The sequence below is a fragment of the Lissotriton helveticus genome, chromosome 11 (assembly GCF_964261635.1).
Source record: "Lissotriton helveticus chromosome 11, aLisHel1.1, whole genome shotgun sequence".
Classification (NCBI taxonomy): domain Eukaryota; kingdom Metazoa; phylum Chordata; class Amphibia; order Caudata; family Salamandridae; genus Lissotriton; species Lissotriton helveticus.
This window is the reverse complement of record NC_136072.1, coordinates 812,135,166-812,149,937: the sequence shown is the minus strand read 5'-3', so window position 1 is coordinate 812,149,937 and position 14,772 is coordinate 812,135,166. Positions and strand designations below refer to the sequence as shown.

General features: G+C 43.6%; 1 protein-coding gene across 8 annotated transcripts in view; it reads right to left on the bottom strand.

Moving 5' to 3' along the window:
• GGCX (gamma-glutamyl carboxylase) overlaps nt 1–14,772 on the bottom strand; it is a 238,012-nt gene that overhangs the window by 84,379 nt on the left and 138,861 nt on the right. For all 8 annotated transcript variants that reach the window (XM_078666904.1, XM_078666901.1, XM_078666905.1 and 5 more), the window contains 2 exons: nt 10,024–10,187; nt 9,086–9,423 (listed from right to left, as the gene is read on the bottom strand). In XM_078666904.1, coding sequence (XP_078523030.1) covers nt 9,086–9,423; nt 10,024–10,187 — 502 coding nt within the window. The remainder of the gene's footprint in view (nt 1–9,085; nt 9,424–10,023; nt 10,188–14,772) is intronic.

Below are 14,772 nucleotides of genomic sequence, written 5' to 3'. Positions count from 1 at the left end.
AGTTTGACTTTGGCACTTGCCCATGGAATGATGAAAAATGCAGGAAAAGTGTGCACAAATGTCCTGAACCAGGTCATCAAAGAAGCATTCCACTCATTCCTGTATACTTGCTGGAAAGTATCAGCCTGTCTTGCTGGTCTTTGTAGGAAAAGGGTCAATCTCAGGTTTTCACAGTAGAACACTCCTTCAACTTGAGCATGATCTAGCTCCCACACAGGGCACATCCCTGTTGAGTCTGTTGGCCCATTAATTCCCGACTCCGGGCAGGGGTTTGGTCTTCAGCAAAACTCCCTGCTGGACAGCCAGGTCAAAAGCATTTGGGCTTCTTCCAATAAAACTAGAGATTAGGTTCATCATTGCTTGTTCATATAGAACATCAAGGAGGTGCTGTCAGCCCGTATGGACACTGAAAAATTTCAGATTCTTAGAAGAAAGGCAGCACATTATACTTGGCTTGCTCTGAGCTTAAGTATCTTTAAGTGGTCTTAAGTTATCCAAAGACAGTTTTACAGGCAATTTATGTAGGTGAGCACGTCAGGAATCCACTGATGTGTGTCAGTTGTCATCACAAAGTGAGAGGCAGACGTTGAAAAGACAGGCCCTTAGCTATTTGATCTATGTCAGATCACCACTACCTTTGTCCAGGTCACAAACAGAACCTTATCAATGAAGGTCCACAGTCCGTCCAGTTATTCCAGAAGTGGCTACATATACAGGCAGCAGGGGCGAACAACCGAAATGTAGGTTGATGTTATCCTTAGAAGAGACCAGTTGAGGTGTACCGATGCAGTCTGAATCTTGCTAAATTGTGAGGCTAGAGGCTGACTCTAGTGTATGCACTCCTTGGATGGGAAAGCTGTTCATGCATCCAGTTTCAACACCTTGTCAGGTGTAGTAAGTACTATATAAATAACATTTACAATTACAAAGTATGGCTTTAAGAAATTGAACTGTGGGGATGAAGTGAGAGTGAGTCCCAGTAGGTAGAAATACCGAAGGCAGGCTTTGCTAGAGGCATTCGTTGTAACTATGGATGCGTCTGTTATAGGTTAATCATCTTGGGAAGGGACTAACACCTGAGGAACACTGCTACTGGGCCATACATTTTGTTAAGATTCGAGGGGCAGATTTCAGCCTGAAGGGCAGGAACTACAATGGTAGTAGCAACTGACTTTTTGAAAATCTATGCATTTGGGATGCTTGGGATGGATAGGGATATGAAGGAAGATATCCTTGTCCCGTGTTATGGCCTCGTCAACATGTTATTTGGTGAGCTGTGGGTCCATTCTGGAGGGTGAGGGAGATGGACTTTGATATATGTTTGAGCTGGTCTCTAGGACTCAGGAATATGTAGGATATGTTACCAACGCCAATCGCTGCCAGAGTTTTCTGGTTTCATGTTTCGTCTATCACTGTATCATTAATAACAACTGTTTATTTCATTGGGGTTGTGCAGCTCCTCCAGCACTGTAGAATGTACCTTACGATGTTACTTGTGGGCCTAACTCCAGATTGCTCCCACGGGCATTGCAGATCCAGGGAGGGTACTTTGAAGTTAGAAGTGTACTCTATTTTATATCATTCATGCACAATGCAATCATGTGTGAGATAATGTATGCTGACTGCTGTATGAATATGAAATAAAAACAAATTGAAGAAAAAAAAGGAAGATGTCCTAAAGGTACAGCATTGCCATACACCCTTCGTCCTGGAGTAGCTGAAGGACTCTAAGTGGGGTTACCATATCAAATTAGTGTATTTTAATGTATATCTTTAGGCAATGCAGATTTTGGATTGGACAGTAATCTCCAGATTTCTTTCAGACAAGAAAAGAATTAGAGTAGAAACTTGTATTTCTCAGGTTCACTTGGATGGTCCTGAGAATCCCTTTCAGAAAGGATACATGGGAGCTCTGCCTATATTCATTTAAGGCAGTGATGAACACATAGTCGTAGAACACTTTCGGGGATATGACCCTAGTGGACTGTGTCCAGGGACCACCTGTCTGATGTGATCCATGACCATTTCTGACTCTAAATGGAAAGACTCCTTCCCACTCTGGTCAGTGGTTAAGTTGAAGCATCTGGTGCCTGCGAGAAGTCACTGTTGTACTAGTATTGGGATGTATCTTGATGCGAATCTAGCAAGCTGAGAAAACGGGGTGCTACGGCCTTTCATGGCTGGGTAATATCACTCATCCAGCTGTGAAATCTACCACCTGGCCTGCTGCTGTCTAGGAAAATCTGAGTGTGGAGGAAATGGCATATGAGCCCTCATGGCAGAGTAAAGGACTAACAGTGTGGAAGGGAAGCTTATCCGTAGCCTTGGAAGGCTGTTGGAGATCTCCGCCAACCTGAATCTTTGGATTTTGGAAAACTACTGCTGAGGAAGTTGTTATTGTTGCCCCTTGAGCTGGACTGGTTGCTGGATTTTTAAGTAGGTTTGTGGAAACACTGTATTCCATTCCCATAACCATAACCCTTGTGCTGCATCTTCCAAAATAATTTTTCCCTACAGAATGCAAGGTTTTGGCCTCTGTCCGCATACTCCTCGTCAGGGTGCGCACCAAAAAGTGATGATCTAGAGAATAGCACTTAAATTACTTTTTGCTGCACATATGGATGAGATGCCAGGCAAAAGGAAAGACTATATTAGTGCTCCTTGGTCTGCTGAATTTTTTGTTGGATTACTCGTCTAGCCAGAGGTGATCATTCCTTCTTTGAAAGATTCCTTGAAATAGTCTCTATTTTCTCTGGGGAAAAAGCTTGGTCAGTCTATCTAACGAGTTCTACAACTTTGTTGAATCTGCCTAGTTGGGCAAGAATTTAGAAGCTTTCATGGAAGTAGCAGATGTCCAGCACGCTTCTTTTTGCCAATTGAGTTCATCATCTTGTTTTTTTTTCTCGCTGTCAAAGGACAACCTGGAGCATTATATCAAATGTTTTATTTGATGCTTTTGGAGAACAGTACCAGAAATTGTGGAGAACAACTTCTTAATTGAGCCTTTTTGCTGCTCTATTGATTTCTAGTGGAAGCTAACATCGCCCACCAAAGACAGCAAATGTGGAGAGGAGTCTGGTGTTCTTGCTGAGTAAGGACTCATTCCATCAGGATCCGAGGAAGAAGTAGAAGGTGAACCGACTTTCCTAGATGCACAAGGCTGACAAGTATCATCCCAATTGTTCATGAGGAAGAGGCCATTCCCAAGTTCTTTATCTTCATCTCATTTCTTATGACTTTCTGTTTTGAGAGCTGAGACAATCTTTCTTACATTTTTTTCTTCCTTGGAGGTTCATCAACATCGTCAAGCCTCTTCTCCTGCGAGGAGCTCTTCCTTTTAGAAAGCTTCTGTGAGGTGGTGGAGGAGAAAGGTGAGGAATTGGTTGATGAGCCAGTGCTGGTGCTAGCATCTCAAAATACTTGACATGTTAACAGAAAGTTGAGCCACTTTTGGGATAGTTGTATTCTTTGGATGTGGTGGAGGCTGCAAATCATCCTGTGCCATTGGGATGGGTGCACATTTCACAGTCAAAGATTCTGGATATGGTGAAGAGGCACTGACAGTCATCGGTTTTCAAAATCTGACCTTCTCGCTGAGTTTTGGGGTGTGACCGCACAAAGGCGAAGTTGCTAAGGGAGACCTCCCCCAGAATTTAAAGTTGTGGATGTTGAGATGGATCTCAACATCGAGATTGTGGCCCCAGACTACCTAGTCATGTAGTGCATGGATGTGGAGATCCTTGATGTTGGGTGTCGGGACAGCAAACGGGATGGCCTCTGATGATGGGTTGAAAGATGTCATGGGTGGTGATAGGGATGAGACCAGGGCAGAAAAAGGGGGTAGCAGCTCACCTGCCCTGCTTCATCTGATGAACCACAACGGTAATTGCTCTACCTGTCCTTATGTTGTTCTTGGGTACACTCTCTTCCTGTACTTTAAACTCTTGCAAGGTGCTTCCAGGGAAATTTCATATTGAGTTGGCTCTACCAAGGCATCTTCTAATCCCAAGAATAGCACTTTCCAAAGACAGCCAGCATAGAGGCTCAGAGCGGAATGAGGGCAGGGAACACCTCGAGTAAGAACACGAATAGACCATGCCCATAGGTCTGGCTTCAACAGAATGTTGTATGTATGGTAATGTGAAGTTTACAAGTATAGCATGGGAATGAATATGTATTTGTGAGGAAGCAAAGAACTGCAGATTAATATTGGTGTAGGTTAAAAGGTCAAGTGACTGTTGCACAGTTAAGCCAGATCTAAAAATTCATGTAAATTAATGACTGCGCCCCTTTGCTGCTGCCAGAGAAACACCATAAATTATCTAGTCAGTCAACACACTTTAATAGCATTGTAATGCAGTGTATGTGTCCCTAAACATTGAAGTTCAGGCAGCTGGATAAATAAAATGATCACATCTGTGTAGAGGACAAGCATCTTTTTCATGGAAGCCCACAACATCTGATCAATCAAAACAGGCACTAATGGCTCCCAACATGTGAACGGAGCCAAATCCCCTCTGCTAGTGATTCCTACTTAATTGTCTGGCGACAGCTGCACTGTCAATCAAGCCAGATCATAAAAAGGGAGAAAAAGGCACATATCTCCAGAATATAGGTATGATTTCCATGATAACATCAAAATGTGTTGGGTGAAAATACGAAACAACACACAAAATGGAACTGTCAGTAAGAAACATAGTCTGGTAAGGGCCTGTTGTGTTGACGGAAGGCAGGGTGATGAAAGTGATGGTCAAATGCACTGTCATTTTGATTTAGTTGATTGGATGCATTTAAAAAAAAAATCAGGCTAGAAAATGTTGCCTCATTTCAAAGGTTTTCTTAACAGTTTGGCCTAGATACCCGACAATGCTACCATTCCCCCTCTCCGCGTTTCCTCCTCTTCCTTCCCTCCTGTTCTTGGCTCCTCCCTCTTTGCTTAGTCTTTATTGCCTTTTTGGTTAGAGGGGTTATTGAGCCATCGTACACGTATGATCATATGATATTCCCTTGTCTCCTCACTCCTACTCATGCTATTTTAACAAACACCACATGCTATCCATACTAACCGCTTGTATTATAATAATTTCAGCAATCTTTATTCCATTGCAGACCAAACAGGTTACACAGTAACTTTGTATTTGTTCATGGGATATTGGGAATTAGCGAACTGTAACCTCTACTTTCTTTGCTGTTTTGTTTGTAAAAATCTCAATTGAACATAAAAGAGAAAGTGTCCCAAATAGACATTTTGTTTCATATAATGCGTCTTTCACATGAAATAAAAGTAAATTATAAAATGTGTTCCAAGGATTCCACATTTATTTAAAAATCTCAGATCCTTTTCTGGGCATCAGAAAACAACTTAAAATAATCTTTTGCTATGCGGAAAGGAGGAACCATCTCTATGGTCTCTTTCAGTAGAAGACAAATTATCGCTTACCATAATGCTTTTGTGCCGGAAAGGAGCGCTCATTCAGGGGGGACAGATGATAATCTTTTCAGAAATAGCAGAGAGTAACCAAAATTCAGTGTCTAGAGAACCCACTGGTGCTGTGTTATCTCCTGCCACTGCTGAAAAATGTTCACCACCAGATGTTAACTGAAGACTCATGATCTCAAAAACTCAAGTACTTACAGAGGGTTTTGTGGTTGTCAGAACACAAGAAAAAGACAGCAGTGATTACATGTCTTTGCCCGAAAACCAGGGTTGAGCATCTTTGAATTAGTAAGCCTGGAACATGAAGCACTCAGGGGAAGGATGAGGAGAAATCAATGGAAGATCAGAAGAGCTGATCTGTATCTGTGAGGAGCGGATACTAAAACTGGAGGCACAAACTGGAGTTTTCACCAGCCCTCATGCACATGGTCAATTAAGACTTTCTTAAAGGGAGGCAGAGAGTCAGTAAGCTGTCTATCAGTCAGCATCTCTGTACAAAATATGGGCTTTGGTTGTTCTTAGTGCAGCTGGATCGCCTAGGTCTCTGCCATTTTCTTTACTATGGCTGCATTATGTGCTTGATCAGCAACAGTCAGCCACTCATTCGCTTTGACCTCGGTCTCTGGTAAAGTCCGTATATCACTTACATCTTGAGGATCAGCCAGAAGAGCAGTACTGGAATCAGGAGAGGGCAATATATTGTATGACTATGTGTCATCATCATCATCATCATAAAAAAACCTTCTCACATTCACAACATTTAAATCAGAACCTAAGATGTCCATTAGCTTCTATCATTGGCCCGACTGAACCTTTGTATATAAAACTTTCTAAAAGAGGCATTTCCAGACTTGGTAGAACATTTTAAAAGACTACATTGAAATATCAATTGATATGCTACAATTAATAAATTAATTGCATTATATACTAAACTGTTTGGAGGTTGTTGTACTTTGATTTTTTGCAACACTGTCATACTAAATACTATAGAGTCCTGATTAAATACTTACGGTACCTATTTTCTATTACTTTTCCTTTTAAACAAAAAACAAAAAAAAAAACACCTTTTCCTATTTGTGGCTTTAGTATCCTTTTTGTCATTCTCTTCAACCGCATTGTCAATATTTCCTCTTGCAGAATGTGTAGATGGTAATGGCTCTCTCTCCTTGAAGTCTATGAAGTGCTTTTGTTATTCCAGGCAACAAAGTCCAACACCCAGCTGTTGGAGGGTACACCTTGCCTCACACACAGATGACTGACTAGATGAGGCAAAGACAAGAGTGAGTAATCTCAGGAGTCAGTCTTTTTATTGTCCCCCCCAAAATTGGGAGGGCCATGCTCCTTCACATCTCAGTAAGTCTTCCTTTGTATGAAAGAATATTATTGAAATATTCTTCATAGTGAGGAAACCGCAAAAGGAGTGGTAGGGCTGATGCGGCGGGTGAGGTGAAGCTGATAATCCCAGGGAGCGTGCTGTGGCCCTGCTCTTCCATGAACCACTCAAAAGCAGAGTCTGTGTTGTCCCCAAACAGGCAAGCCCCACTGAACAGCATGTTCATAGGGAAAAGTAAACATTGCCCAAAAAATAGGGTGGACTGCAGCCTCCAGGTGCTGAATGGTGACACTGGTGCCAATGGCCTTCCCAATGGAATTGGTGGTATCCAAGCCACAACGAATTTTGAACTTTGCCACATCCAGAACATTCTGTATGTCTTGGGCAAGGGCAGGTAGGAGATGGTCAGGAACCCCAGTGAGGACTTGAGCCATCGAATTCAACAGGGCGTGGGACTAGCGTCTCAGCAGGCAGCTGGCATTTACTGATTGCAGCAGCAGACTGGTAAATGAAAAGACTCCTTTTCCGATCCTCTCCCCCCGTTTAGACTTCCTACTGGAGGAAGTTGTGGAAACGTGTTGGGGTTAGTGTTGCTTGCAGATGCCTGCACCGCCAAGCTTTCAGGAGAGGGGTGCTGAGATGGGGAGATGAAGGTCAAGGACTTCGGCCACTCTGCGTGGTGCGAGAAGCACTTTCCGCAGTGGTTGGCCCAGTGGGTTAGATGAGCCCTGTCACAGGGGAAGTATCAAGGACAGTAGCCTCCTGCAGATTGTCATACCAATTATCCTTGTGACATGGCTGGCTAATCTCTTCACCTGCATAGTAGTCATTGTCTGAATGTGTTCCAGATATGGAATACAAGGTGTGTGTTTGATGTTGTGAAGGCAGCTCAATGGGAGGAAGCGAGCCTAAACGGCAGCAGAGCACGACCTTGGTTGAGGTTGCACTGGCGCCCACTGGGCGCCAGAAAGGACAATTGGAGCCTCATCTTCCGTTGTTGATGGAATCATTCGGCAACAGCGTTGAAGCACCAGTACCAGTGTGGACTATGGTCGGGTTGGAGGCTGAGTCGGGACAGGAGCTGGAGACGGTCCTGTTGAGGGTCCAGATGATCTCGCTGGTGCCGAGGGTGAACCCAACAGTGGTAATGCAGGTGAGATCCATGAGGGAAAAAATATCATAAAATAAAATGATGGACAAAGTGGTGAAACTTTTCCGTGGGCTCCATGGGGGCCCACAGATGTACCAGAGTGTGTCTGCAAGGATCTGAGGAGTCAGAGCAATGCCTCAGGAACACTTCGATCTACTCAGGAATAGTGGACGGCCCTGGGAATTTGGTTTGGTCTGGAACAGGCTGCAGGATCATCTGTGAAGTCAAAAAACTTCCTCTGCAAGCCTCAGAGTTGTGGCTTGATCCAGACATCACAGACAAACCTGATGAGGATCTGTCAGACACAATGATTTGCGTCAGCCCTTACACGGCTTAAAACCTGTCATTTTGGGAGGCGACATATCCCTTGCACACTGAAATAGATAATTAAGATTGAGGTAAGGTCTCAAAAAGAGACAAAAGGGAACTCTTGATCGGCGTCTGATTGCGCAGGCAAAAAACAACCGAAGTCAGTGTATGAGCTGCACCTATATAGGCTCCGCATGCCATTTATGGAGAGAAATGGCGGAGTTACGGAGCAGCACAGCACTACCTACCGGAGTGCAAAGGTACTGCAAAAAGGTTTACGAAACCGGTCAGACACCTGGGAAATATTAACAAAAGGCGAATATTCTGCAGCAAGAAGTCTTTGTCAGATATAAAACAGTGAAATGGAAGAGCGTGTAAATGAGGGGCAATATTGGAGATGCTTCCAGTTCTTGTGTGTGGCCTCAGAAACATGGACAAGCTCCATTTTTTGGGGAGGGGGATTACTGTAGTACTTGTAGAGTTTAGAGACATGGAGGATCTTATGGCACATGGGTTCACAGGTGCTGCATTAGGGGTGGTGTGAAAGTCTCATGAGAGTTCTACATTTATTCTGCGGAGCATGCTCAGACTTCTTGATTAAAACAATGCTGGCGACTTAAGCCCTTAATGGTCACCTGATATCAAACGTCTCCTACTCACCTTCAGAGACAAAGTGACCCTGCCATGTCCGTTAACATTATGTTCTGATATCCATCCCCTTTTGTTGCAGCATCTAGAGTGCACCTCAGTCTCTCCCGTGACATCTTTGAATCTCATCTGTCATTTCCCCGTGCCTCAAAATCCAAACTGTGTTTCAGTGTCCCCAAGTCCAGTCTACATCTTGTTCTGCCCTTACCTGTGTGATGAAATGAGAGTACGGCAGGAAGAACTGCTCCAGGATATACAGAATAGTGAAGAGGGCACCCAACTTCTGTTTTAGGCTGAGTCTGATCTCCGCTGTGCCCTTACTCCGGACCTTAGTCTGCTTCTCTGTGGCGCTATCTCCACTGGCGGTGGTCCTGGTCCTCTGTGGTTTGCTAGTTGGAATATAAACACAGTCTTGGCTGCACTGAGGTGCCTCAACCAGTGGCAGGACCTTCCTCAGGAGGTATGGGAGCTTTGTAACTAATCGCCGTGGCCAGTCTGGATAGCAGAATAGCGGGCTGGTGGCCAGCATGGTGTAAGAGAACATTCCTGGAAAGGGACAACAGATACTCATGAGCATGGAGTGACAGTAGCAAATGTCATTAGCAGAAGGGATTGGAAATACAAAAAAGTGAACTTTGGGTGGGTAGTGACACAAGTGTGCAAGGGAGTGAGTAGTGTGTGTGGAATGGAGAGCAGTATGAAATTACGGAGGTGTGTGGAATGAGTACTGTATGCCTGGGGAAAGTTTACCTGGAAGTTATTAGAGTAGTTTCTGGAGTGTGCAAACGTGTTTTTGGTGGTTAGGAAGCAATGTAAGATGACAGCAGCAGTGTAGATGTGGAAAGCCTAGTGAGATATTTGTGGATCACCCCAGGCTTAGTATGGGTCAGTGCGAGTTGTGTATGGTAATGGTGCTGGCTGTGTGTGCAGAATGGGGGGTGAAAGCTGAGTCGATAGGATTTCTAGTTGTGCATGTCAGTAGATGTGGTGAATGCAGGACAGCTTGCAGAAGCCCTGAGTGAGATACAGAGGGGAAAATGAGAAGCGTCTGGTTGACCAGCAGCCGCAAGACGTTAGGGAGGATGGTCTGTGGGCATGAGAAGTACAAAAGGGAGATGCCAGGGAAAGAGGGATGACCTTTCTTACCAATATTGAAGAGTTGAGAGTTCATGCAGTGGAAGTATGAAACAAAAAATAGGGCCAAGGGCCGCGTTAGGTCGAAGAAGAGCAGGTATCCTGCAGACAAGTCCAGGATTAGTCCAGCACCATGCACCACTAACAGGTTTGTCATCTCCTCCGAAAGGACCAACCTGTAGAAAAGAGGAATAGGATTTCACTAGACGGAGCCTGACACACAGAACGACAGAAATGTATCATACTGTACAACAACAGTGTACCCCACTGAACTACAGGAGTGATCTAACCTCCTGCATGTGCTTTATATGTAGGAGGTGCCTCTAGCGGATACCAGATGTACTACTATCCCTCATACAAATCTCTTTCTGGTTGATCTATTTGCTGCCTTCTGTTTGGCACTTCTCCCTTTCAAGAACTTTGACAGGGATCCTTGCTCAAGCCTCTCCTTTATTATCACTGGCCCTATTCACTTGCTGTGCATCCCCAACATTAGCAGCCCAATTTCCTGTTTTTCGGACTACTGGCAAGATGCAGGAGAAAAGCTGCTCTTGGCACTTCTCCTTCCCAAGGTGTGCCCTCCTGGAAGTAGATTAATCTAGGGAGTTTGCTCTTTGAATGCCTAAAAACTTGCCTTTCTCTTTCGCACGTGCCTTTGAGGATTAATTTACATCAAGAGCGTCTGGCAATTGACCTCTAAAAAGTCTGCATGTCCTGTGTGTGGAACATCTATGAGGTGAATTTTCGCCCATTAAATGCTGAAAGTTGCCAGAGAAACCGAGGAACAATCTCCTACCAATACCTTCATAGATATTGACATTAAAGGAAATCGAGTGACTTCATTGCAAAATAAAACCTGAAACATTGCCAATAGGAATTCAAAACCTGATTCTGTCTCAAAGTTGGAAAAATCATTCAAAATTGGTGCAGGGGCTACCTACCACACTGGAAGGTTCAACCTGTGCTAGACAAAAACCCCTCTCAGAGGAACAATCATTGTATATTTTTTTTACAGTTTAAATAAGCAATGAACAACAAAGAGGAAAACAGCGCAATGCAACGCCCCCACCCCCTCCACCCTCTCAGCTAAAAAAAATTATTACATTTGCCACAAGCAGAGAGATCCATTTGCCCTTTAACAATAATCGCGGTTTTTGGACTTCATTAACCTACACAGTCTTAAACTTTCAGACATAGTTCTGGCCTTAAAAGAAAACAAAAATACTTAAAGTACAAGTGCATAAAATGCCAAACCATAAATCACTATGAGGCAAAGTCTCTCAGATATGAGTTCACTATTTATAAAGTGAACAATGCCAGTGTGCAAGGTATGCTACCAATCAAAATCCGACAAGATAGTGTAAGACATTTACCAGTTAAGGTCGGACTACCAATATTTAAAGTGCAAGAATACAGGACATTATTTTCCATACAACTTTCATTTTTTTTTTTTAGAGTAATACTTTTCTATATAAAGATAAAAAAATAAAAAAAGGGCTTTCCGCCAGACTCGAAGCTCTGTGGAGAATCACTTCCATCGCTAAAATAAGCTAGGAATTCATCTGATTGAGCCAACTTGACAAGGGTTCCCAGATGACTAAACCCTTCTTTTTTGGCCCGAATACCTTTTTTTGCATAAATAGCCTTTTCAAGATTGCAAGAAGCAACTAGGTGGGTCAACCATTGTGAAAATAAGGGGGGGATATTGGTCTATCCATGCCGATGTTATGCATAACCTGTAAATTGTCATGGCAACAAAGATTAGGGCCCCCCTCGCTCTTCCTATCAACCGTATCTTCTATACCCAGCAGGATGGTTGTGGGGGTTAGCAGATTATCACGAGCTAAAACTGCCCTGAGAAAGTCTTGGATCTTATTAAGCAATGGCCCAAGTTCTACACAGGTGGCAAACATGTGAACAGAGTCTGCATTAAATTCAGCACATCTAGGACAGGACGTGCCCTTGCCTATCCCCCATTTCACAATTCTACTAGGTGTATAATATTGAAAGAAACCAGTTTTGTAAATATGTGCCTGTAGCTTGGCAGATAACTCATTCTGAGCATATCGCAAGGCTAGGATAAAGACGTTATTAGTGGTATCCAATTTTTTTTGCCATTTACTTGAAATTCTGGCCATGTCATCAGGCATTAAATTATTCAGTATGGAATAGATACACCCAATGTGAGGCATAACAGGCTCATTTAGTCTATCAATAAGATCGTTTTGGGCGAACCCAGTGGGCCCACCAGCCTTACGTACCAAAAAAATCCTTGCTGCCAGATATTTGAAGGCCTCATTATTGCTCAGTTTGTATTGGGTCTTAAGATTGTCAAAGGTCCGGATTCCTTCAGCTGAATACAAAGCCCCTAGTTTAAGTATGTCAGCATTGAACCAGTTTTGAAAATATGATCTCTCAAAGATAGCCAGCAAGTTAGCGTTGTTATTAACCCTTTAAGTGCTGCGCACGTTCAGCGGACGTCGCGTGCACTTCCTCGGTAGTGCTGCGCACGTCCGCTGATCGCCGCGGCCCCGCCCGCGCAATAGAACGTTCCGCACCAGCGCGGAACGTTCAGCGCAGCGGAGGGGTGTAATGGTTCAACCTGCCTAATCCTAAGAACTTGCGTACAGCGGTAAAGACCTTGAAGGTACCCATCAGGGTCTTAAATCTGACCCTCTTGTAGTACCCAAATTCAACCTGCTGCCACAAGCACCCCCAGGGCTCGGACCCAAGTAACAGTAAAAAAGGAGACGGGAGCCCAGTTGTTAAAATGGAGGGTTGCTCTTGCATCAATATGGGACAATTTTGCAGGAGAGTTGCCCAATATTATTATATTAAATTGGGGAGCACCGTGCCCCCTCTTTCATGAGGAAGAGATAGAAACTTAAACAATCGCCTTAGCTGAGAATACGCCCAAATAAATTGAGAAAAGAGACGTTCAAATTTCTGCAACATTAAATTTGTGAATTCAAGGGGGATACCTTTGAAAAAAGAAAGATGTTTGGGGAAAAAAATTATTTTAAAGACGTTACACCGGCCCACAATGGTCAGATGTAAATTAATAATCTGGTTAAGCGTTCTCTTTGTCTCTACCACCAAAGGGTTCAGGTTTTCACTGACAATTAAGTCAGTGTCAGCCACAATGTTCACTCCTAAGTATTTTGCCCTGACGACAACCCTACTATCTGTCTAATTAATGTTCCCATTTGAGATAATCTGAGTTTTCCTTTGTTCAATGCGTACCCAGAGATCTTCCCAAATCCTTGAGCCTCTTGTTCTATAGCTAAAATAGCTTTTTCGGGGCACGGAGTCAATAAGCCTAGATCATCCGCATAAGCCATGATTTTACTTTCTAGGCCTTATCAACTTACATCCAGGACATCTAGATTGTTTTCGAGTTTTTTTATGAAAGGGTCTATGTACATAGCGAAGAGCAGCGGGGAGCAGGGACAACCCTGCCGAGTGCCGCGTGAGATTACAATCTGCTCCGTTAATTGGCCATTTATTGAAACCCTGGCGGTAGGGCTAAGGTATAAAGCTTTAATAGCTTGGATAGCCTTAGACCCAAAATGCATCTTCTTCATGACGCACCAAAGAAATTGCTAGGAGACCCGATGGAATGCTTTTTCAGAAGTATTAGCGCCATTGGGTCCCCTATAATCTGTGCTGCGTCGAACAAAATGATGGTCAGCCGCATGTGGTCTATAGTGCCTTTTTTGGGAATTAACCCGTGCTGCCGCTTAGAAACAAGATGTTCAATTTTGGACGATATTCTGGACGCAAACATTTTGGAGTCGATTTTGGAATCTCCATTAATGAGTGTAATTGACCTGTAGGAGGCAATTTCTAGAGGTGATTTATCTTTTTTTGGGAAGATTATGATCTTCCCTGTCACCCATGGTGGAGGGGCACTGTTAAAGATTAGGACTACAAGGGTTGTAAAAAAATATTGTAGCTGAGAAGGGAAAATGTTATAAAATTCAACCGGAATGCAGTCAGAACCAGTTGCTTTGCCATCCGGTAGATTTGTTAGTGCTGTAGCAATTTACTCCCACGAGGGAGGATCTTCTAAGTCTCGTTAAGGAGACTGCATCTAAGTAGTTATCAATCTCTTCCCATCTGGATTCCTACAGGCAGGGATCCTCTTCTGTATGCAGGCATTAATAAAACTCCTGGAAAGCACATTGAATGTTATTCTGGTCACTAGTGGTTTCCCCTGTAGAGACCTCTATCAAGTGTATCTCGTTAGTGGTAACCTGCTGTCTAGTTCTAATGGCCAGCAGATGGACAATTAACCCGCTACACTCGTATATTTTATCACGCGCAGCGGCCCATTTTGCAGTGACTTTCTTGGCTAGAATCAAGCCAATTTTAGCTGTAATCGCTACAGCTTCTAGTTGTGCTGATTCGATTTCGCCCCCCATCTGAACAGCACCAATTAGTTTTTCATCTGCTTTTGCCAGCTTGTTCTGGAGCTCCAGGATCTGTGCTTTTTCATGTTTATTTTTTCTTAGGGAGAACTGTAAAGTCTCCCCTCGAATACACGCTTTCAGAGTATCCCATACAACTGTAACTGGTGAAGACCCATTATTCACTTCCAGAAATTATATCGTACAAAAGCGCTCTCTCGAAGCTCCAGGATGAGATTTCTTTGCGGGAAGCCAAGCCCTTTATTTCTAGACTAAGTGGATTATGGTCTGACAGATACCTTGGAAGAATGTCAATATCACAGTCAAAGATCAGAGAAGATGCCAGGAAGCC